General features: G+C 43.5%; 1 protein-coding gene across 3 annotated transcripts in view; it reads right to left on the bottom strand.

The window, feature by feature from the left end:
• Nucleotides 1-209: 209 nt before the first annotated feature.
• TDRD9 (tudor domain containing 9) overlaps nt 210-25,126 on the bottom strand; it is a 152,424-nt gene continuing 127,507 nt past the window's right edge. For 2 of the 3 annotated variants that reach the window (XM_084631265.1, XM_084631266.1), the window contains exons 30-36: nt 14,363-14,433; nt 13,841-13,950; nt 13,551-13,647; nt 10,423-10,561; nt 9,644-9,762; nt 2,680-2,752; nt 211-756 (exon numbers count right to left, since the gene is read on the bottom strand). In XM_084631265.1, the coding sequence (XP_084487391.1) occupies nt 655-756; nt 2,680-2,752; nt 9,644-9,762; nt 10,423-10,561; nt 13,551-13,647; nt 13,841-13,950; nt 14,363-14,433 (711 nt within the window). In that variant the 3' untranslated portion in view covers nt 211-654. Of the gene's footprint in view, nt 757-2,679; nt 2,753-9,643; nt 9,763-10,422; nt 10,562-13,550; nt 13,648-13,840; nt 13,951-14,362; nt 14,434-25,126 lie in introns of all 3 variants that reach the window. The other variant, XM_084631267.1, reaches the window with a different exon arrangement.

Raw genomic sequence — 25,126 nt, 5'->3', positions numbered from 1 at the left:
GTGTCAAAAGTGTACCGTGCAAGTGATTATATCCAGCATGAGAGCTTTAATTATATACTATAGCTAAATCTGTACACAAATATGCCTTGAAGTCACCAGTACATAACTAAAATATCAGTGTCAATTAACTTTTTAATTATACAAATTAGCAAATTTGCTTTAAAGATTTAAAGATTTATTATTCAAACACCAGTAACAAACAAACAAAACATAAAATTCAACATGCAACTCAATATATTTTATCTCAAAGACAAAAAATCGTATTCATCTTTCACTGTTGTATACTTCAGTGAAAGAGCTAAACAACTCAGACTGTATCTATTTTCTCCCCTTTGGTTTATTGGGTGCTTTTTGAAAAGTTGTCTCAAACATTATTAAAAGAAAAGGAGCCTCTTGCTCTAAACAAATCTGTTCTATGAAAGGTATTTTCTGTATGTGTGTACCTTCATTCTTAATCTTTGGGAGAAAAGGCCATAATGTATTTTTTTAATCTTATTAATACACCCACTAGGACACTCCAAACTGAATACTACCTTCGTCTTTAGGATCAGAGGGATGTGGAGCCAACCTTTAAGGATCATACAGAAAACAGCAGTAAAATTAAACTAAAAACTGGCTTTAACCTCTCTTTCTTTTAAGGATTTATAGAAATATTTAAGTATTTAACACAACCAGCTTATGTAGCTGGTAAAGAAAAGTGTTCTTTCCTCTTTCATTCTCCCTTTCAGACTGGTCGATGATCAGTTTTGAATCCACCTGATGAAAAGAAGCAAAATTACAATGGTAGAAAGATGTAAGTTCATACGTTCTTACTCTGCAAACAAGATTTTTCCCCCCACTATCTTGTTTTCAAATAACTTTTTGATTGTTCCAAATCATAGGAACTTCTCAAATTGTGTATGGCATGCTGAAAAATTAGATAAATATTACCATAAAAACCCAAACTCACATCATGGGATGCCTGTGTCAGAATTCTCCATTTCAGATCCACAGGCTTTACTTATCAAGTGGATAACTAATAATATAAGCATTTTGTAATTATATAAAATAAGATGACCTGGACCCTCAGAATTCAAATACACCTTGACATGTTGCTATATGGCTTACACAACAAATTGCTTTTAAGAAAAATTAAAAACAATGTAGATGAACAAAAGGTTATACTAGCATGTTCATTGCCCTATATAATTATGGCATGCTATTCTTCGTACTGCAGTAAAAAAAAAATAAAAAACTGTGAGTTGCTGTTCTTTGAATTATCAGGTCAAAATGAACACTCATGTACATGTGCATACTGTGAGAGGAATCAGTATAGAGCACTGCTTTAGCACTGCTTATATCCCATATACACTATGAAATAAGGATCAGCCATAGGTTTTTTTCAGCTCCTTAGACAGTTTAGAAGGGAAAGGAGAATGTATGTCTGTTAAAGGTAACTCAGCACTGTGGGGTTTAAGAGCATCTAAAAAAATATTAAGTGGAGTTTTCCCTGAGAGAGAGAGATGGCATAATAGCATATTTTGACACTGAGGACAGCTACTGAAATTTGAAAAATGAGTAGCAAGCACTACTTCTGCTTATGCAAGGTATAAAAGGTAGCAACATGCATACTCTGTACTAGAGCTGCAGAGGACAGATATTTTCTGTCCATTTACACTCCTATAACATCAGTATAGGACAACCTTACAGCAAAATTAAAAGAAAATAAACACTCCTCACAGTGAACTGTGAAGAGGATGAGCATATTTGCCCTCTGTGCTCATCCCATCTTCTCAGACTTTCCTTTCAAGAAGAGACCTAAACCCCTCACTTACCCATCTCAGAAAAGCACCCAGCTCCCTCCACCCCAAAGACACATGATACCCACTGGCCTGCCTTGTTCCTGCTGGTTCACTGACCACTAAGCTGGCCATGAATCAAATGTGGTGGGAATCTGGTTGCATGGGTAGACCCACTGAGGAAGTCAGGAACGATTTCTAACAGACTAGCAGGGCAGACTAGGGCTTACTCCAAACAAAAACCCTACTTCTGAGCTGCAGGAAACCCTTTGAAATCTCCAGACTACTACCTCCCTATGTGACCCTAAAACCAGCAGGTTTCCTGAAAGTATAAAAAGGAAATCCTGTTATACAACAATGGCCAGCAATAAAATCCAGCATATACTGTGGTGAGCTAACAATTCCAAAACAAGTAACATAAATACACCAGTCACCAACTTTCCTTTCCTTTTGTTTAGTTTTATGCTATTTGATGGGAAATACCAAAAGGTTAATATCTAAAGGGGAAAAATATTCAGACAGTAATAAAATTTTTATCCTACTGAGCAGCAATCAATAAATGACAACTCCCTGCCAGAAACCACCCTTCACGGCAAATTTCTGAAGAGTTTTGTTTGGAAATAATGAATATTGGGGGTCAAAAAATTAAACAGGAATCATTACAAGAGCCAGATGGAGTGTATGGATCTGTCCATGCACATCAAATCCAAACCAACAATATTTGTACTGTTATCCAGATCATTTCTGCTCATAAGGTTAACACACATCAAAGGAATACACAGACAAAAACCATCTTAATTGTGACCATCAGATCCGAACCTAATGTAAGTCTCCAGATATGAAGGAATATTGTAATAACGCATTCCCATTTGCTTAGTTTTTTAGAAAATTGTAACCTTACCTGATTCCAATCATATGGTTTCCCATACCACTTGGAAGCAATTACTTGTCGAGGTTTTGATTTGCAGATTAAACTGAAATTTCATAAAAATATCTTTAAAGTTAACTATATACCATTGGGTTTCTTAAACACCTAATGAAATATTTGAAAATTTATTACATTACTGTGCTGGATGAAATGTTAACATTTTCATCAAAAACAATGAGGAGTACTTGTGGCACCTTAGACACTAACAAATGTATTTGAGCATAAGCTTTCGTGGGCTAAAACCCACTTCATTGGATGCATGCAATGGAAAATACAGGAGATAGATAGTTAGATATACAAACACACACACAGAACATGAAAAAATGCGTGTTGCCATACACACTATAACAAGAGTTATATTAAGAGAGAGATCAATTAAGATGAGCTGTTATCAGCAGGAGAAAAAAAAACCTTTGCCTTAATTGATCGCTCTCATAGTGTGTATGACAACACCCATTTTTTCATGGGGGGAGGGTGTGTGTGTGTGCGCGCGCCTATCTATATCTTCCGACTGTATTTTCCACTGCATGTATCCGATGAAGTGGGTTTTAGCCCACGAAAGCGTATGCTCAGATAAATTTGTTAGTCTGTATCAGTAAAAAGAATGAGGAGTCCTTGTGGCACCTTAGAGACTAACGAATTTATCTGAGCATAAGCTTTCGTGGGCTAAAACCCACTTCATCGGATGCATGCAGTGGAAGATACAGTAGGAAGGTATAGATACACACACACACACATACCATGAAAAACACACCATGGGTGTTGCCATATACACTATAATGAGAGTGATCAATTAAGGTGAAGGTTTTTTCTCCTACTGATAACAGCTCACCTAAATTGATCTCTCTCTTAATATAACTCTCGTTCTAGTGTGTATGGCAACATCCATTTTTTCATGTTCTCTCTGTGTCTGTGTGTGTATATCTATCTATCTATCACCCTACAGTATTTTCCACTGCATGCATCCAATGAAGTGGGTTTTAGCCCACAAAAGCTTATGCTCAAATACATTTGTTAGTCTCTAAGGTGCTACAAGGACTCCTCATTCTTTTTGCTGATACAGATTAACACGGCTACCACTCTGAAACCTAACATTTTTATGTTAGCCTAATTTGCTCATTTATCTCATACTATATCTCTCCAGTGTGAGAAGTCACCAATAAAGTCATGCCCTAGCGAAACTGTTTTAAAACTGTATTCTGAGAGAAAAATATTTGGTATAAGTTGTCTATTTGACAAAGTGCTACAATTTGCAAATGTCATTGATTCCATACATTTATGTACGCTTATTCATTTGGATCTAGTCTGGCTATTTTTAGATCATTTTGTTTTCCGTAACAACTCAATTATTATAGATTGTCTATATGCCCCAGTTATTTCCTCAAGCTGTGTGAAGTACAACAATGATACATTTTAATTAATTCTGTCTAGATGTGTTTTTCAAATACACATTTTACTGTTAAGTAGTGGTGACATCTTGTAAATACAGTTAATTTAAAAAAACTGTAAAGGGGAAACCATGAAAGACTTAGCCTGAATAGTTTTATGCATGTAGTGTCTTTTCAGCAAGGCATTTTTTTCAGTGCATTAAACAAAAAAATATCAGAAAACAACTGAAACACAGGAGGAGAAAGATTTTATATAGGGAGAAAAATAAGATAAACAATGCAACAGTATTCTAGCAGATGGTCTCTTCCTTCAAAATCAGAGTATGCTCAGCTTCTGATACTTGGGGGGTGAGAGGGAAGTAAGATGTAAATTTACTTCTGAAATTCTGTTTCTGGATACTGTGTTTAGAGCCCTACAAAATTCACGGTCCATTTTGGTCAATTTCACAGACCCAGGGTTTTAAAAATCAATAATTTCATGATTTCAGCTATTTTAATCTAAAAACTTTCACAGTGTTGTCACTGTAGGGGTCTTGACCGGCCACCCAGCTCTGAAGGCAGCAGCACAGAAGTAAGTATGACATGGTATGGTATTGCCACCCTTACGTCTGCGCTGCTGCTGGTAGGGTGCTGCCTTCAGAGTTGGGTGCCCGGCCAACAGTCGCTGCTCTCCAGCTGCCGAGCTCTGAAGGCAGTGCAGAAGTAAGGGTGGCAATACTGCAACCCCCTAAAATAACCTTAAGACCCTCCCCCCCGCAACTCCCTTTTGGGCAGGACCCCCAATTTGAGAAACTCTGATCTCCCCCCACGAAATCTGGAAAACATAGGGTAAAAGCACACACAAGACCAGATTTCATTGCCTGTGATGCATTTTTCATGGCCATGAATTTGGTAAGGCCCTAACTATGATCCACAAATCTTAAGACCAGGATAACTAAGCTTTTGGATCTTAACACTATTTCTTGTATGGCAAGAGATTTATCATCAGAACAATTTTCTACAGAGATGAAGGAAGTATGGGACAAGACTATTAATTTTTATCAAAGAACTTCAGCATTTTTGTCTTGTAGGGTAATATTTTAGATTCTGGTCCTTTTAACAAAGTTATTTTTATTTGGACAGATTTTTCTTTACATGGTATAAGAATATTTTAAATGAATCACTAATTAATGAACCTCAGGCATGTATTAATCAGTACTATTGAATATCATGACTTGTCCTATTTATTTTTTTTTTTAAGTTTTGTAAATACTGGGAAAAATCACAGACTGGCATTTCAAAGGTTTTGGGGTAGGCAAAAGCAGGTACGAAGAGGGTGGAAATAAGGGAAAGAGACAGAATGAAGGAAGACAGTGAATGGAAAAGTGACAGCTATGTGAATGGAGGCAGACACAAGTTTTAGAGGTTTAGAGCTAACAAAGAAGAGCTGTGGGGATAAGCAATAAATTTAAGTGCAAGACCTGGAACGGATAGCTCAGCAGTTTGAGCATTGGCCTGCCAAACCCAGGGTTGTGAGTTCAATCCTTGAGGGGGCCATTTAGGGATCGGGGGCAAAAATTGGGATTAGTCGTGCTTTGAGCAGGGTGTTGGACTAGGTGACTTCCTGAGGTCCTTTCCAACCTAGATATTCTATGATTCTATTCTAAAAAGGGATTGTGGGTTAAAGTGTTCTAGTCTCAAAGTCCGTATCAAATATGCTCCATTAAAAATACAATGTTTTTGTAAATGCTAGCCTTGTAAACCCAACAGTCCAGCTGGATTCATCCCTCTGCAGGCCAAGTTCTGCTCTCTACATCTATATAACTGGACTGTTTTCAAATGATTAGTCTTGCAGTTATAACTTCATAAATCATTATTCTGATGAATGAGAATGAACAGAATCCAGTTTCATTTCTCTTAGCTGTATTCAGCTTTGCAGTATTAACAGGAGTAAAATCCAATAGCAACTTAGACTGATTTTTAGAGCAGCTTTTGGTTTCATTGTGAGGTACTCTGCATTTCTGAAAGTAATACAATTATTAAAATTATTAGATAGGACTCTGAATACTGGGAGAAAATCTGTTGAGGAAGAAGGTGCCATTTTCAGTCATTTTTTCAGATTGAAATCACATTTTAAAGAGGAAAGAGATTGGTAAAGACTCAATTATATTCTATTTATTCTTTATATTGGTCAAGGCAGAGTAAATTTAGCACCAAAATGAGATTTTACTTGGTTTTGTCTGTAAATACAGGAGCCTTACAAAATGGTTCTTACTCATTCCCATGGGGAAAAATTTTGACAGGTCAGTAAATTGTTGTTTCCTTCCACCTGCCTTTTACTACGGTAAGTGGAGGCAAGTAGATTTTGTGATTAAGCCAGTAATTTTCATGACTTTTGCCAGTATGATTAAAAACACCATGCTCTGTGCTTCTGAAGATATACCAGATGTGTAGGTATAACTGCATTAAAAGCACAGATTATGTCTTTGTTTGCTTGAGTCCTAGCTAATATGGTATAAACTCAAGAAGGTACATTTCTTAGCTATGTAACCCCAAAGCAGCAATTTGCTGCATAACTCAAGTCACTCAAGTTTACTCTTACATTGGCACGTGTGTCAAATTCTTCCAAGAACACTTCTTTCTAGCCTCTGGAATTTTGCCAACTGTTCTGCAGGTCTCAAAATAGGAGGTTGCCCTGTAAAGTCTCTGCCTGGTGCGCCTGCCAGGAAGTGCACCTGTACAATATGCCTCAGAAGTGCAACAATTATGAAGCTGTATCTTAGCTGTTTGGCTTGAGACACAAAAGCACTGTGGGACAGGACACTAAGGGCTGCCATGTCACAAACAACAGTGGCTGCTTAGCTTCACCAGAAGACAGTGACAGGTGCTGGATGCTGCCTAAGACAAACACACTTCCAGTATAAACACTGAACTCTGTGTCCCAATCAATTGACTGACAGGTCCGTTGCACAAATCCTTACAGTTGGCTACTCCAGCCTCTTTTCAGTCTCTGAAAAGTGCTGATGCCCTAAAGAATTCTTGCTACATGGCCCTCCAGAGCCTGTGGATACGGGGAAAGCAGTGGATGTGATATATCTTGACTTTAGTAAAGCTTTTGATACGGTCTCCCACAATATTCTTGCCATCAAGTTAAAAAGGTATGGATTGGATGAATGGACTACAAGGTGGATAGAAAGCTGGCTAGATTGTCAGGCTCAACGGGTAGTGATCACCAGCTCGATGTCTAGTTGGCAGCCAGTATCAAGCGGAGTGCCCCAGGGGGTCGGTTTTGTTCAACATCTTTATTAATGATCTGGATGATGGGATGGATTGCACCCTCAGCGAGTTCACAGATGACAATAAGCTGGGGGAAGAGGTAGATATGCTTGAGGGTAGGGATAGGGTACAGAGTGACCTAGACAAATTGGAAGATTTGCGCCAAAAGAAATCTGATGAGGTCCAACAAGGTCAAGTGGAGAGTCCTGCACTTAGGATGGAAGAATCCCATGCACTGCTACAGGCTGGGGACCGACTGATTAAGTAGCAGTTCTGCAGAAAAGGATCTAGGGATTACAGTGGATGAGAAGCTGGATATGAGTCAACAGTGTGCCCTTGTTGCCAAGGAGGCTAATGGTATATTGGGCTGCATTAGTAGGAGCATTACCAGCAGATCGAGGAAGTAATTATTCCCTTCTATTCGACACTGGTGAGGCCACATCTGGAGTACTGCATCCAGTTTTGGGCCCTGCACTACAGAAAGGATGTGGACAAATTGGAGAGTGTCCAGCGGAGGGCAACAAAAATGATTAGGGGGCAAGGGCACATGACTTACGAGGAGAGGCTGAAGGGAACTGGGCTTGTTTAGTCTGCAGAAGAGAAGAGTGAGGGTGGATTTGATAGCAGCCTTCAACTACCTGAAGTGGGGTTCCAAAGAGGATGGAGCTTGGCTGTTCTGTGGTGGCAGATGACAGAACAAGGAGCAACGGTTTCAAGTTGCAATGGGGGAGGTCTAGGTTGGATAAAGGAAACACTATTTCACTAGGAGGGTGGCAAAGCACTGGAACGGGTTACCGAGGGAGGTGGTGGAATCTCCATCCTTAGAGGTTTTTAAGGCCCGGCTTGACAAAGCCCTGGCTGGGATGATTTAGTTGGTATTGGTCCTGCCTTGAGCAGGGGGTTGGACTAGATGATCTCCCGAGGTCTCTTCCAACCCTAATCTTCTATGATTCTAAAACCTGACTTCCGTTATTTACTAATCTACTTCACTCAAGATGTGTGGAGTGGATTTAAAGTTGGGGTGGACAAGTTAGTGCTCACATACATGAAAGAAGTTGAGACAGTAACCAGTGGCAAATCATATATTTGAATTGAGCAAGTACATCAAAGAAGGGAGTCACAGAAACTGCCCATATCAATTCTCTCTATATTCTATGCGACAGCAACCACTGTTTCCCTATTGCATTTTGCACTGGGGAACTCCACTTAAAGCTTCTCCTCCATCTTGACATGAAGCTGCTTCATGAAATTGCCCCCACCTCAATTTGTTGCTTCGGGGAGGTATTTCCTTCTGGCAAACAGCCTAGCATCTTTCCTAGGTATGAAGGTACCATTGGAAACCTTGTGTAATAGTTAGTGCATGACTGCAAAAGAGGGTTGCTGGATGGCCGTTGCAAACAATTGCATTTGGATCAGTTTCATCACACAGGTGTATACAGAGATTAAAAGGTTTATTAAAGGTTTAGATATAGCACAAAGATGCCTACCCTACATTCACAGAAACAGACAGGCTTGCTCAAAGCTTCAAGGACACTTAGCAGCTACATACTTTAGAGAATTGCCATAGTGACTCTTCATACTGGGGCTGGCTCCGTAGAAAGCTTTAGGAGACAGATAAACTGCAAGCTGCACTTATGCTAGATACCCCAAGTACTCTGCACTATATTGGTATCAGTTCCTTTGATTTGGTCATAAGAATCAAGGAAGGATTGCTGGAAAGAGGCAGGTGGTCTCAGTAACTATATTACTTTCTCTTGGGACAGATGCAACAAGGTAGGGTAAGGAAGGAGAATTCTAGCAATTATCTCTGCTAACACCTCCTCTTGGCACAGATTTGATGAGGGAGAGACAGCAGTGTGTACACCTCAAATGTAATCTGGAAGCAAAAGTCTCCAAGAGATTCCATCACAGGGGGAGAGGAAGAAACTCTCTAGGTTCTGAAGCCATGTGAGTTCCTGTCAGTCAGTCTCTAGAACAGGAAACTATATCCTGAGGAACAGGTTTTGCTCTTTAGTTTTTATGATTCTATTAACTGTTAGGCTTTCCTGTTGACCTAGTGTTACAGTACCAGTAAAATTATAAATAATGGAAACAGTAAGTCTAAAGCCTATATTAAAATACTGAAAATAATTAATATTTTAAAAGCAAAAGCTCAAACTAGTGAATTTACTGCTTTAGAAACAAGCAAAGTAAATCAAGATGGCTAGTACCAGACAAAAGCGTGAAAACAAATGTGGATTCTGCTTTGCTATAAACTAAGAAAACAAAATTCTCACCAAGAAAAGTAGTCTTACCCTAAAAGTTTCTCACGAGCACTCTCTTGCAGCTGTGCAATTCTCTCTTGCCCAAAATACCTTGGGCCATTTGGGCCATCACAAACCAGTTTGTTAATGGCCGTTCTTAGGATGTTTATCTGTGAATATTTCAATGATAAATGATAATGAGCAGCCCAAAGAACATTTCCAGTTTAAATTCTGATTAGGGATGTGTGTGTGTGTGTGTGTGTGTGTGTGCATGCCTATGTCTGTCTGTCTAGAATGGTTTAGTTAACACTGAAAGTTCATTTTTATATCAACATTAGCAAAGACATCTGAGAAAAGCTATGTATATAATTTTATATAAGAATGTCTAATATTTTATGACTAAATGGATTTTATGATTAAATGGCATTATTTTATACCAAAAATATAATTAAAAGGTTTAAATATCACACAGAAAAACAAAAAACCCATCTTGCATAGGAGTTGATAAGCACAGAATTGTATTTGCTTCATTACTGGCTTAATAATATACAACTGTCTACAAAGATAATAATGTACTGTATTCAATATTTGACTTTGTTCAGTAAAGTTTTATGAAACCATCTCAGGGTTTTTAAACTTAGTTTCTGACACACAAGATCAGTTCAAGATTATAAACAGGCAATTTCACTAAAAAAATTAGACAACTTTAAAATTCTGCCAAAGGTTGCTAGACTTCAAGTAATACAATTGCAAGAGCTAACAATTTCTGACATCTGCTAGATTTCAGACATGCACTACTACAACGAAAATAATCCATATGCATGTTTTACCTCTACTATGTCATCCACGCCAAACTGCACATCAAATGCCAGCTCCATGTCATGTTCTGGAAGCAGTGGGGTTCCAAGACTCTGATTCCACCCCAAACCACAAAGAACACCAGTAAAACTCCTTCCACTTTTATCAACCCTAAACAAAATGAAAACTTGAACTGGAATTTTGGAAAGATGAAATTGAAGAAAACAAAGCAACTTCATCTGGAACACCAAGAATCTAATTTACATCCCACATTAATATGAAGATAGATGCTCAGATTATATCTATACTGCAATTGCTGGTTTTGATTGCTACTCAAGAAGAGGTACACAAGTTAATTTAATCTAGATAACTTGGGTAACAGAGCAGTGAAGCTGCTGCAGAATACTGGCTGTACAAGCATGGCTGGAACTCTGGGCTTCATCGCTTCAAACCCTGAGCTAACTAGATTAAAGCTAGCTCAGGTGTGTCTACACAAGCGGCAATCACACCCTCATAGGAACAAACATTTGTATTGCCAAAGAAAACCCAAGTTTCTGATACAGCCTAGCTTGTGGGATTTGTAAAGATCCCAGAACAATTTTTATGGCTCATGCAACACCCTGTCATGACATTACATCGTGATGCTGGGACAATGTATTGACATGCTGATGCAGTATCACAACAAAATAGTGTTCACATTTTCCCTGCATAACTAGTTTAAAAATGGCAAAGCTGTGACTAGCAGCTGCTCAATACTTAAAGAGTATTGAACATATACAGACCAGAACTTAGTTTAGGGAATCCCAGCATCCCTTGTGTTGAAATAGTGACCTGCACTGACCCCAGTTTGTGGCTTAAGGCTTATAACCCATGCCGTGCAACCTGTGGTTATTAGGTTTTCATTATACATTTCAGCTCAAATCTATATATAGAATCAAATGATTTTTTATTTCCTCCAATTTCTAATTCATGAATTTTTTATCTTTAAAGGCTTCCAACTTTCTCTAGCTTCTTCCAAGATGGGTTTGACCAGGAGAGCAGCAAGACACTGATAGGCTCTGAAAGTGCTATCCAGCACAAACGCTTTGTCAGCCTAGGATCTGATCTTGTGCTATTTAAGAACACAAGAATGTAAGCACAGCTATATTGGATCAGACCAATGGTCCATCTAGCCCAGTGTTCTATCTTCTGACAGTGACCACTGCCACATCCTTCAGAAGGGAATGAACAGAACAAGGCAATTTCAAACGGTCCATTCCCATCGTCCATAGAATCATAGAATATCAGGGTTGGAAGGGACCTCAGGAGGTCATCTAGTCCAACCCCCTGCTCAAAGCAGGACCAATCCCCCACTAAATCATCCCAGCCAGGGCTTTGTCAAGCCTGACCTTAAAAACCTCAAAGGAAGGAGATTCCACCACCTCCCTAGGTAACGCATTCCAGTGTTTCACCACCCTCCTAGTGAAAAAGTTTTTCCTAATATCCAACCTAAATCTCCCCCACTGCAACTTAAGACCATTACTCCTTGTTCTGTCATCTGCTACCACTGAGAACAGTCTAGAGCCATCCTCTTTGGAACCCCCTTTCAGGTAGCTGAAAGTCCAGTCCCAGCTTTGGCCAGCTGGAAACTTAGGGACACCCAGAGCATGGGTTTGCATCCCTGACCACTTTGGCTAATAGGCACTGAGCCCTAAACTCCATGAATTTATCCAATTCTTTTTTTAAAACCCAGTTATATGCTTTGCCTGCCCATTATCCCATGGCAATGAGTTCCACAGGTTGACTGGGCATTGTGTGAAGAAGTACTTCCTCATGTTTGTTTTAAACATGCTGTCTACTAACTTCATCAGGTGACTCCTAGTTCTTTTGTTATGTGAAGGGGTAAATAACATTTCCCCATTCACTTTCTTCATACCATTCATGATTTTTCGACCTCTATCATATCCCAACCCCCTCATCATCTTTCTTTCTAAACTGAACAGTCTCAGTCTTTTTAATCTCTCCTCATTTGGAAGCTGTTCCATATTCCTAATCATTTTCGTTGCCCTCCTCTGCACTTTTTCCAATTCTAATAGATCTTTTTTTGAGATGGGACAAGCAGAACGGCACACCATGTGGGTATACCATGGATTTATGTAGTGAAATTATATTTTCTGTTTTATTAACGATCCCTTTCCTAATGGTTTCTAATTTTATTTATTTGATTTTATATAATTTTTTTTTAAAAGAGGTTCTATCCATGGCTCTAGGTATCCCTGACTGTAATGGCCCTCACTTGGGGTTTGGCTGTGAAGCATGACCTAGGGGTCAAGGCTGCAACCCATGACTGGCAGGGGGGTTGTTGGTAGCAAAGCCCGGGCCCTCCTACTCCATCAGGCTCTGACGCAGGATCCTTTAGGCTACCAGTGGTCTGGCAACCGAGGCTGCTTAAGGCTGTCATCCCTGGGCCACTTCCTATCTCCACCCTGGTCAGCTTAGTCCAAGGCTTTCCCTTGCTGGGTGAGTCCAAATCAAGAAAATAAAAGGAGATTACCAATGTCGAGGGTCTACATCCCCCTCTGACTGCTTCTGGGGTGGGTCCTCCTTTCCCTCCTGAAGGGCTCCTTTGGGGCAGTTGGGTCTGAGACATCAGCCTTCTCTCTGCTCTGTGCTGCTGAAACTGTGGGCTGCAGGTCTGCTCTATTCCAGGTCTGCCCCCAAATGAGCTGTTTCCCTGTCTTCTAATTCCTCCAACAGAAGGAGCATTTGCTGCAGGTGGGGGGGGGGGGCAGGGCTGGCTGGGCCCAAAATAATCACTTAACCACTTGTTGCTCAGTGTGGGGTTTGTACACCCCATCACACTGACACAGGTGAAACTAATAAATTTAATAGCAACTTAGTCCCTCAACAGCCCCTAAAACACACAAAACTCCCGTTGCCCAGGCAGATTTAAGACTGGCACTGCTCCTTCTCCTCTTAGAGTTGCAGCAACATCTCAGGAACTTATACAAGTTTTCACGAAGGCAAACTCTGGAATCCCAAATTCATATATACATCCAATATTGTCAACTTAGCAATATAATATGCAACTGCCTGTAAGGGATGGAAGAAACAAGAGAAGTGTAGAAAGATGGTAGAGAACACACCATTCTGCTATTCCACTTAAAAAATGCATATATACCTGAGTTCTATAACAGGAGCAAATAACATACTGAGGAGTGCTGGTAGCCCAGGAATAGGAGGAATCAGAGATGTTTCTCTTAACAACATTGTAGTTCCTATTACAAAAAAGAATAAAAATTGATAATTAACAGAAGGCCTTGACAGCACAACCAACCTCTAAGCAGTTGGTAGACAGAATTTCAGGGACAGATAAAATTTAGTTCTATGGCTATTCATATGGACAATGCTAAGTAGTTAAAGAAAAGAAAGGGAGAAAAATAAGGAACGCATGTATATATTTAGAATTACCAGTTGCATTTACTGATACAGAAGCAGCAACCAACATTTTCTGAAATGGATCCTCAGGAGTATTGTTGATAATTACAGAGTTTATACTTTCCCTTTCTACCCAGATACATCTAGGAAAAAATGACAAAATATATTAACTGGCAATAAGAAAGAAAAGTCAGTAGAAATGTGTATCTACAAATCCTTTTAAAGATATGAATCAGCCATAAGTGTGCAAAGTCAATCAAACTCACTCTAGTTAATGAGTCAAGTTTTGAACGAATCCAGGCTCCCAGCCTTGTATTCTAGATATTAAATACAATTTCTGTGCACATTAGAACTGCGTCAATAAACTCTCCCATTCTTCTCAGAACTTTTAACATTATGTATGTTTTTTTTACTTCTACAGAGTTCCATAGTATTTAAGCATAACAGTGAATTAATAAAAAAATTAAAGATGTGAAAATGTGTATTCCAGTAACTTTTATATCAATACAATGACCTATGGTTTGCCTGCCATTCACAACAAAAGCTTTATCATACCTGAATCTGGAAATTTGGGTCATGCTGTGACACTTCAACTCATAAGGATTGAAGGGGCCATGAAGTGTTGCCTTTGAAACAAGACAATTCAAGTAAGTTTTAGTTTTTAGATGAAAATAAATAAAAAATAATATATTATTTTAATACTTTATTGAGCATATACTAACATCCAATGTTTTCAAACCTGGGTGCCTAAAGTTAAGTTCCTAAATTTATATCTAGGCACCTAAATAAAAATTACTCTTTTCACAGGAGCTGAGCAATCACAGTTTCTCAGTAACTTCAGTAGGAGCTGGAGTTCCATACCACCTCTGAAAATAAGGCCATCTGTATTTAAGTGTCTAGGTTCCCAATCTTGTAGACACTACGCACATGCTTAACTTTTTGCATGAAAGTAGTCCCATTGAGTTCTATGGGGCCACTCATTTGTGTGAACTGAACATGTATGTGGGTGTTGGGAAGACTGAAATATAAATCAGGAGTCTAACTTCTGACTCCAGATTTGAAATTTTTTATTATATACACACACAAATAAAAATAAAAGTGAGGATTAACTCAAAATCAGAGTACAGTACATGACACTTTTACATAATGATCAATACTCACTGTTTAGTTATGGCTATGCTTTCTTATGAGATGCAACCAAATTAACAGTTTTGAGTTTGCCTGGGCCATCTACTGCATCACCAACAGCACTTTGTGTGCTGCAGTAACTTTGCATCACCAGATCTATATTCATCTACTTAGTAGGAAACCAAGGGCAGAACCTATTTTCCATATGTATTTACATTCAAGTTATCAGAAATAAATGTGCAGAACCACAGCATTTGCTTTAGGATGCGCGTGTGCCCACGCTCTCTCGACTGGAGAATGCATAGCGGTGTCCATGGGCCTGTGTCTGCATAGAAGAGCACCTCGTGCCTCCAAACAAGGGCATGTAAGGCGGTGCAGACCTGCCGCTCCTCAGTTCCTTCTCACTACAAAGCAGAGCCTCCACAGCTCAGGGGAAGGAGGGCAGGAGGTGGAGCACCCATTGGAACAAGACTTCCTGAAGAACTCAAGTTACTGTAAGGTAAGTAACCTTTCCTTCTTCTTCAAGTATGTGTCCCTGTTGGTGCTGCATGGTAGGAAACTCCCAAGCAGTAACTCAGTGAGGGAGGTGGGTGCGGAGGAGGTAAGTCCAAGATGGTTTGGAGGTCTGAGTCACCAAAGTAGTATCATCTTGGAAGAAAATGTAATGCTTGACAAAGGTATGAATGGAAGATCATATTGCAATCCTACAAATTTCTGTTCTCCTTCAAAAGAGCTCTAGATGTGGACTGAGCTCTAGTGGAATGTGCCAACAGCATGAGGGTGGTGCATCCCAGCTGATCCACAGCAGGTTAAGACACAACCAAAAACCCATTTGGACAGTCTTTGAGTGAAAATAAGTTGATCCTTCACCCTTTCCGCAAATGATACAAATAACCCAGGAGTGGCCTGTAAGGTCTTAGTCCTGTCAAGGTAGAAGGCAAGGGCCCTTCTGAAATCTCGTGTATGTATGCTGTCTCCTCCTTGGAGGTATGAAGTTTTGGGTAGAACGTTGGCAGGCAAATCTCTTGACTTATGTGGTATTCCCAAGAAATCTTTAGGAGGAAGCAAGGATAGGGATGCAGTAGAACTGGTGGTATATGGGGGTCAGCCACAACAGTACCAAGCTCTCCCATTCATCTAGCTGAAGTGAAGGCTATGAGGAACGGAGTCTTGAGGGAGATATGGACAAAAGAATAAGTAGCCATGGTTTCAAATGGAGATTTCTTCAGAGCACTGAGAACCAAACCGAGGTCCCACTGGAGGGCCTGGTTCCGTATGGGTGGAAGAAAACAAGATGTATAAGCCCTTGAGGACTCTAGTTATACTAGGGTGGGCGAAGACTGAAAAGACTTTGATGGCTGTTATAGTGGCCAGATGTACTCTGACTGAGCTCACTGACTGACCTTTTGTCTAAATCCAACAGATAGTCCACGATTTTGGAGAGTGAAACCTCTGAGGCTTGGGGAGAATGAAGAGAACATCAAGAGTGGACAAGTTTCCACTTCTGAAGGTAAGTTTTGTGAGTACAAGGTTTCCTGCTAGATAGGAGAACTGACTGGACCTAACGCAAACAGGTTAATTTCATGCTCAATAACCAGCTAAGAACCATGCTCAAAGATGAGAGGTAGGGAGGGGTCAGGGTTCCCAAGTTCCGTGACAGGAGATCCTTCCTAAGAGGAAGTTGAAGAAGTGTTGCCATGGAGAGGTGGAGCTAGTTCTATTACCACACTTATCTTGGTCAGGATGGTACTATGAGGATAACCCTTGCTCTTTCCTGATGCAGTGTAAATGAAGTCTTGAGAATCACAGGTAGAAGTGGGTAAGCAATATAGAATATTTGGCTTTGGTGTTCTGAGGGCACCACCCAATAGCGTTGAAGCCATATCCTCCCTTGCAGCAGAAAAAGACAACATTTCACATTGTTTGGGGTGGCAATGAGATCTGCTTCTGGGGCTCCCCAAGCCTGACAGATGTCATGGGAGACAGTTGAACTTCCATTCATGGACCTGAAGGAAGCATTCGCTCAGGAAGTCTGCAATAGCCTTCTGTTGGTCTGGAAGACAGATAGCAGGGATTTCTATTTGACCGAAAATGCACCAGTTCCACAGCATTAATAACTCTGTGGATTAGGTACTCCTGGGGGAATTCTGTGCCAAAAAATTTAAAATTTTGCACACTAACTTAAAATTCTGCAAAATCCTGCATATTTTATTTGTCAAAATAACACAATATAATCACTCCACTTTCAATTATTTTGGTAACTTATTGCAAAATACCAGCCAACAACTAGGTCAACAATACACACAACAACTAAAGAGATTCCCCCAGGAGTAGAGTTAAAGAAAAGACAGTTAGCTTTTCTGTAACTGGTGTTCTTCAAGATGTGTTGCTCATGTCTATTCCACAATAGGTGTGTGTGCTTGCCACGTGCACCGGTGCCGGAAGTTTTTCCCCTATCAGTACCCGTGGCGGGAGCGCCCCCCCCCCATGACCCTGCCTGGCGCGGTATAAGGAGTGCTGCGCTCCCCTCACCCTCAGTTCCTTCTTGCCAGACAACTCCAACAGAGGGGAAGAAGGGTGGGATGTGGAATAGACATGAGCAACCCATCTCGAAGAACACCAGTTACGGAAAAGGTAACTGTCTCTTCTTCTTCGAGTGATTGCTCATGTGTATTCCACAATAGGTGAGTCCAAGTTTTATCTGTTGGAGGTGGGTAGGAGTTCACAAGTTCTCGGGACGGAATACCGCCCCGCCGAACCCAGCATCATACCTGGCCTAGGAGACGATCGCATAGCACAAGGTGAACGTGTGAACTGAAGACCACGTGGTGGCCCTACAAATGTCCTGGAAGGGGACGTGGGCCACGAAAGCAGCCGATGAGGCCCGCACCCGAGTCGAGCGTGCCCTCACAATGGGCGGCAGGGGCATCATTGCCAGCTCATAACGGGAATGGATGCACGAAGTGATCCGCTTAGAAAGCTGCTGAGTGGAAATCACCTGACCCTTCGCGCACTCAGCCAAGGCAATGAACAGTTGCAAAGACTTTCTGAATGGCTTGGTCCGCTCAAGGTAGAAAGCCAGAGCACACCTCATGTCAAACATGTGGAAACGGCGTTCCTCACTAGTCGCATGAGGCTTGGGGCAGAGGACTGGCAGAAAAATGTCCCTACCCATGTGGTAGGCGGAGACCACCTTCGGGAGGAATGCAGGGTGAGGGTGGAGCTGGACCTTGTCCTTATGAAAAAACGTATATGGCGGTTCGGAGGTTAGGGCCCTGAGCTCCGACCCTCCTGGCCAACGTGATAGCTACCAGGAAGGCCACCTTCCATGAGAGGTGAGACCAGGAACACGTGGCCAGTTGTTCAAACGGGGCTTCCATAAGACGAGCCAGCACCAGGTTTAGGTCCCACTGTGGAACCAGGGGCTTAGAATATGGGTAGAGATGATCCAAACCCTTTAGAAACCGGCCAGTCATAGCATGGGAAAACACCGTGTGCCCTTGCATTGGGGAATGAAAGGCTGATATGGCCACCAAGTGTACCCTGACTGATGAGGGCGCCAGTCCCTGGGCCCTCAGGTGGAGGAGGTAATCAAGGATAAGCTGGATCGGGGCGGCCGTTGGGGAAACACCCTGGCCTGCCGCCCACCTCGAAAACCGAGACCACTTTGCCACATAGGAGCGGTGAGTGGAAGGCCGTCTACTTTCGAGGCGGATGCGCTGAACCTGTTCCAAGCATGTCCTGTCCTTGCCACCTAGCCACTGGGCAGCCATGCCGTGAGGTGAAGCATTGCTAGATTGGGATGGAGGAGGCAGCCCTGGTCCTGAGAGAGCAGGTCCAGGTGCAGCGGCAACTGCCATGACGGAGCTACCGCCAACCCCGAGAGGGTCCCGTACCAGTGCTGCCTGGGCCACGCTGGGGCAACGAGGACGACCCTGGCTTTGTCCATCTTTATTTTCTCCAGGACCCTGCTGATCAGAGGGAATGGGGGGAAGGCGTAAAGGAGCTGGCCTGACCAGGACAGGGTAAAGGCATCGGACACAGCGGCTCTCCTCAGCCCCCCCAGAGTAGAACTGGGGGCATCGTCGGTTCTGCCAGGTCGCAAATAGCTCCAGCTGGGGAGTACCCCCCTTCAGAAGAGCAGGTGAGCCACTTCCGGTGGTAGAGACCACTCGTGCTGAGAGGAAAAATTCCTGCTCAAGCGATCCACCCTCACATTCCAGGCACCTGGCAGGTGAAAGGCTTTTAGGTAGATGTCGTGGGCTATACAGAAGTCCCACAGACTGAGGGCTTCGTGGCAGAGGGCAGAGGATCAGGCCCCACCTTGCCTGTTGATATAGAACATCGAGGCCGTGTTGTCCGCGAGGACCCTGATTATCTTGCCCTCCAGGTGCGAGCGAAGGCCATACATGCCAGTCGCCCTGCCCTGAGTTCCTTGACGTTTATATGAAAGGGTAGGTCTTGTAGAGACCACAGGCCTTGGGTCTGAAAGTTCCCCACATGGGCCCAACCCAGGTCCCACACGTTGGACACCAGCTCCAATGACGGGGCCCTGTCCCTGAACGGGACCCCTTGGAGCATGTTGTTTTGGGCGGACCACCACCGCAGGGAGGTGATCACCGAGTTCGGCACGGTAAGGACTTTGTCCATTCCGTCTATGGCCTGGGAGAACTGCGAGCACAGCCAGAGCTGGAGGGGCCTCATTCTGAGTCTGGCGTGACGGACACATATGTGCATGCAGACATGTGACCCAGCAGTTGCAGGCAAGCCCTGGCTGTCGTCACCAGGAACCTTGTGACCGAGTCGATGAGCACTTTCAGGGTCTCGAACCTCTCTGGTGGGAGAGAGGCCCTGGCCAATGTTGCGTCTAGTAGCGCCCCGATAAACTCTATGCATTGGACCGGGACTAACGTGGACTTGGCGTGGTTTATCAACAGGCCCAGGGCAGTACATGTGGAGAGGAGAAGCACCACATAATCTGTCACCTGCGACCGGGAGGTGCCTTTGACTAGCCAGTCATCAGATATGGGGATATTTGGACCCCCTGGTGTCTGAGGTAGGCCACTACCACCACCATACACTTTGTAAAGACCCCGGGGGCAGTGGACAGTCCAAACGGTAGGACCATGAATTGGTAGCGACTGCCCCACCACGAAACGGAGGAAGCGTCTGTGCCCCTCGAATATGTGGATGTGGAAGTACGCGTCCTATAGATCAAGGGCAGCGTACCAGTCCCCGGGATCCAGGGAGGGTATAATGGAGGCCAGGGAAACCATGCGGAACTTGAGTTTCACCATGCAGTGGTTCAGGCCTCCCAGGTCCATGAGGGGCCTGAGCCCCTCTTTGGCCTTCAGGATAAGGAAATACCGGGAGTAATACCCCTTGCCCAGGAACTCCTTGGGCACCGCCTCTATAGCTCCTAAGTCCAGGAGCCGCCCCACCTCCTGCTCGAGTAGAGCCTTGTGAGAGGGGTTCCCAGGAGGGACGGGGGGAAGGGCGGTTGGGCAGGGAGGAGGTAAACTGAAGGGTATAACCTCGGGAGATGGTGTTGAGGACCCATCGGTCCAAGGTGAGCCATGACCATTCAGGAGGAAAGCACACAACAGATTGGAGAAAGGGAGCTTTATTGGCGGTAGGTCCCTACTGAGAAATGGTGGGGTACCCCAGAGCATCCCGTCAAAAACGCTTTTTGCCGGCCTGCTTGACCTTAGAAGACCCAGGCTTGGGGGCAGGCCGGGATTGCCGATGCGGGCGCTTTCTATAGTCTCACTGCTTTCTGTGGGCGACCTCACACTTCGGGAGGGCAGCCACCTGCTGCGGCTTGAACTTGGGTTTTGTCAGAGAAGGGACATAGAGGCCCAAGATCTGGAAGGTCGCACGGGAGTCTTTTATGCCATGCAGCCTTGTGTCCGTTTCCTCAGCAAACAGAGCCTTCCCATCGAAAGGGAGATCCTGCATGGATGACTGTGCTTCGCTGGAGAGTCCAGAGAGCGGAAGCCGTGACGCCCATCTCATGGACACCACTGAGGCCCTGGACCACGTGGCCGGGGCCGCTGCATCCGAAGCGGCCTGCAGGGATGCCCTTGAGGCCGCCGCCCCTTCCTCCACAAGCACCTTAAACTCCTTCTTATTGTGCTCCCGCAGGGAGTCCTCAAAACTTGGGGAGGGATTCCCAGAGGTTAAACTCGTAGTGACCCAGAAGACCCTGATGGCTTGCTACTTGTAGCTGAAAGCTTGACGACAAATAAACTTTTCTCCCGAAAGTATCCAGCCTCCGAGAGTCTTTGTTCTTGGGTGTCGGGGCTGGTTGCCCCGCCGCTCCCTGTGCTTGACCGACTCGACCACCAAGGAGTTGGGCGCCGGGTGGGTATGCAGATATTTGTGTCCCTTCGTGAGTACAAAGTACTTGTGCTCCGCCTTTTCAGAGGTGGGAGCCAACGAGGCTGGTGTTTGCCACAGGGCATTTGAAATTCTTGCCACCCCTTCATGGAGCGACAAGGCCACCCTGCCCGTTGCTGAAAGGGACAGCACATTGAACAGGAACCGTCTGAGGGCTCTTCCATCTCCTCAGCCTGGAGGCGGAGGCTCGCTGCCACCCTTTTTAGGAGGTCTTGGTGGGCCTGGTAGTCCTCCTGTGGGACAGAGGTGAGGAAGGACAGGACCACACCACATACCCTTGCTGGACAGTAGAGGAGATGTTTCTGTAGGAGGGGGTGGTCCCCTTTCCTGAGGTCTTGATCTCCTCCTCTGAAAGTCTCAAAATCGGGGAAAGGCCTACTGCGGGTTGTACTGGAACAGCCTAGGCTGTTGTGATATTTGCAACCAACTAAACTGTCTCTTGGTTGTAGGAACGTAAACTCCTGGTGACTGTAAGGTAGCTCTCGAGTCCTTCAGAGTGGAGAGGGAAGACTCATATAGAGCTGAAAAGCCTGGGCCCTTCAAAGAGAAGGTCTTCAACAATAATCTGCACTTTTCTTGGGAGACTGGAAGACTGGAGCCAAGATGCTCTCCACATAACCATGATCATGGTTAGGCATGTAGAAGCTGTATCTGGAGCATCTAGAGCAGCTTGGAGGGAGGTTCTGGCTCTCAACTGACTCTCTGAAATGAGGACCTGAAATTGTTCTCTTGTCCTATGGCAGATGTTCAATAAAATGAGTGAACTTGGAATATATACTGAAATAATATTTTGCCAACATATTTGTCGCACAAGGTTGGAGAGCTGCTAAGGAGTAGCTTTTCTTACCCAGGTGGTCTAAACATTTGGACTCTTTATTAGGAGACAGTCTGGACTGGGCCTGTCTATTCCTTTTGTTAGCCATGTCCACCCCTAGGGAGTTGGGTGAGGTGAGAAAAGAAATTCTCCATTCCCTTGGCTGGCATATAGTACTTTTTAATTTCCCACTGTCAGGTGAGCTGGATAATGGCAGATGTTTGCCAGACTCTGTGAGCCGGTGATAACTGAGTCACATTTATTGGGAGGAGATATTTCATCAACAGATGAGATTTTAAAATGTCCACCAAGGAGAGTTGAGACTCATGGACCACCTCTAATGGAATCCGGAGGAATTCCATCATGCATTTCACAGGGTCTTGCAAGGCCTGAAAGTGGACAGTGTAAGAAGCTGGTGGGTGCTTTACCGTCTCATCTGGGAATGAAGAGGACTTGGCTGATAGAAGAAACTTGTCCTCATCTGGGGATCCTGCTTCTCCTCTGTGTTCCCCAGTGCCGAGAGGGCATAAGGCACTGAAAGGCAATCCTGTGGCACTGTAGGTTGTTCACTTGGTGCCTGTGAATGATGCCATACTGGCAGGTATTGGGCGCTCTTTCTGCTTGAAACCCTATAAAATTGTTCACTGAGGGGAATCCAGGGGGGATAAAAGAAGGGTCCCCAGAGACAGTCCTATCCCCTAGCTTTAGGATGTCTGGTGGGGTCTGAAAAAGCTTCAGAATACTGTCTCACAGGGTGTGGTGGTAACATGCTGAAAAAGAACCCTATATTGAGACCTCAGAGAGTCTGAAGAAAAATCATCCCCTGGGCTGTAGGGGGGGAACCTCAGACAAAAGTGCCAGTACTGAAGGCTGGAAGTCTTATCAAGTTCAATCCATCTGAGCGATATTGGGAAAGTGACCTTGGTATAGGACTGTAGCAGGGGAGACTCTGCTACCTCCAATATAAACAGGTCCTCCAGGGAAAGTAATCTGGAGGGAGCTGGAAAGCTCTGGTGTCCAGAAGACTGAACTGATGCCAGGACCTAGTACTGCCGAAACAGTGGCTGCAGTACTGGTGAGGCTTGAAGAGGAGCTTCTCTACCTCAGAGCCCTGGTGTAAGGGAGATGATGGTGCCACGACAGGAGGCCTCTGCATATCTCAGTGCCTTGATGTGTTGGTTTGGTAATGAGGTAAACTGTTCCCTGTGTTGCCTTAGACTTGTCCACACACTTGCTTCTTGTGCAGCACCAGTGGCTTGGTACTGTGCTCAGACGATACCTGAGCTGTAGCCTTTGAGGGATGTGAGGTCTTTATGGCATTTATGGGGTGACCTACCCCTCCCTCTCAGGCTCTCTGGAAGGAGAAAGAAGGTTCTTCTTCTTAGAAGTCCTAGTCTCTGAAGGTACTGCTGCCAACAGAGCAGCCTGGGATGTTTAGGCTAACACACAGCAGGGAAGCAGATCCTACTGGGACTAGTGAACACTTCATTAGGAGCTTCAATCTTGCCTCTCTTTCTGAGACCTGCCTTTAAATCCCATACAGACTTTACACTTAGACAGAACATGGGTGTCTCCAAGGCAGGAGAGACAGTTCGAATGCCTGCCACTATGGGGAAAAGACCTGTGGCAGGTCTGGCAGGACTGAAATCCCAGAGTTTTCAGCATAAACCAGAGTGGTAGCGGATTGAAGGAGAGACAGGGAGAGGGTAGTCCCCCTTCTAAACACAAGTGTATAAAACTAAAACTAAGAAAATGGGGGCGGGGAATAAAGAATAAACGGTATACAAGAAAAGTGAGAAGCTGAGAATCAACAGAGACAGAATCGCTAGTCTTTAGCCACAGGTGGTTGAAAAGGAACTGAGTGGAATGGGTCCACTCCTCCTTATATGCCTTTGTTTGGGGACAGGAGGTGCTGCTCTGTGCACGTGCAGGCCTGCGAACACTGCTTCGCATTCTCCAGTTGAAAGTGCATGGACGCACGTCCATCCTATGGCAGAGCACCCATAAGGGCATATACTCAAAGAAGAATTAATTGTTAATTTTGGATTCACCTGAATGATTAACTCTGGAGTCTCCTTGGTTAACACAGAAGATGCACAGAATTTAAAAAAAAAAAAAAAAGAAAAGAAAAGAAAAGGAGTACTTGTGGCACCTTAGAGACTAACCAATTTATTTGAGCATAAGCTTTCGTGAGCTACAGCTCACTTCATAGAATCATAGAATATCAGGGTTGGAAGGGACCCCAGAAGGTCATCTAGTCCAACCCCCTGCTCAAAGCAGGACCAATTCCCAGTTAAATCATCGATGCATCGGATGCATGCCGTGGAAACTGCAGCAGACTTTATATATACACAGAGAATATGAAAAAATACCTCCTCCCACCCCACTGTCCAGCTGGTAATAGCTTATCTAAAGTGATCATCAGGTGAGCCATTTCCAGCACAAATCCAGGTTTTCTCACCCTCCACCCCCCCACACAAATTCACTCTCCTGCTGGTGATAGCCCATCCAAAGTGACAACTCTTTACACAATGTGCATGATAATAAAGTGTAAATTTTAAAGCATCTGTAGTGCCTGCCTCCCACAGTCTTACTATTCTGCACACAAACCTGGCGTAAATTTTGAATTCCTTTGTCATGTATTTTTAAGAATTAAAAACTGATATAAACAGGGAGAAATGAGGGAAGTACCCATTTCCATTAAAAATAAAATGTTGAGGATAAAATTGCTTTTCACATGCTGTACCACAAGCTGAAGTCACTCAATACTACAGAGGTCTTAAGATCCTAAAAACTGTTAATTCAGACAATATTTAATCCTGGTCTCTTACTGGTTCACAAATCTATCTCCAAGAACCCTAAAAATTTATGTTATCTTTATTCATAGCTGAATCTGAAGTTAATATTGTTTCAAGGCAGAAAATCAAATCTTGTTGGAAAAATCGCTTTCAATCTCGGGCATAGACAGATCATGTTTT

Source organism: Lepidochelys olivacea (genome assembly GCF_965140295.1).
Source record: "Lepidochelys olivacea isolate rLepOli2 genome assembly, chromosome: 6".
In the NCBI taxonomy this organism is placed as follows: domain Eukaryota; kingdom Metazoa; phylum Chordata; order Testudines; family Cheloniidae; genus Lepidochelys; species Lepidochelys olivacea.
Note: the sequence above shows the minus strand (reverse complement) of the source record. Positions and strands in the feature narration are given on the sequence as shown.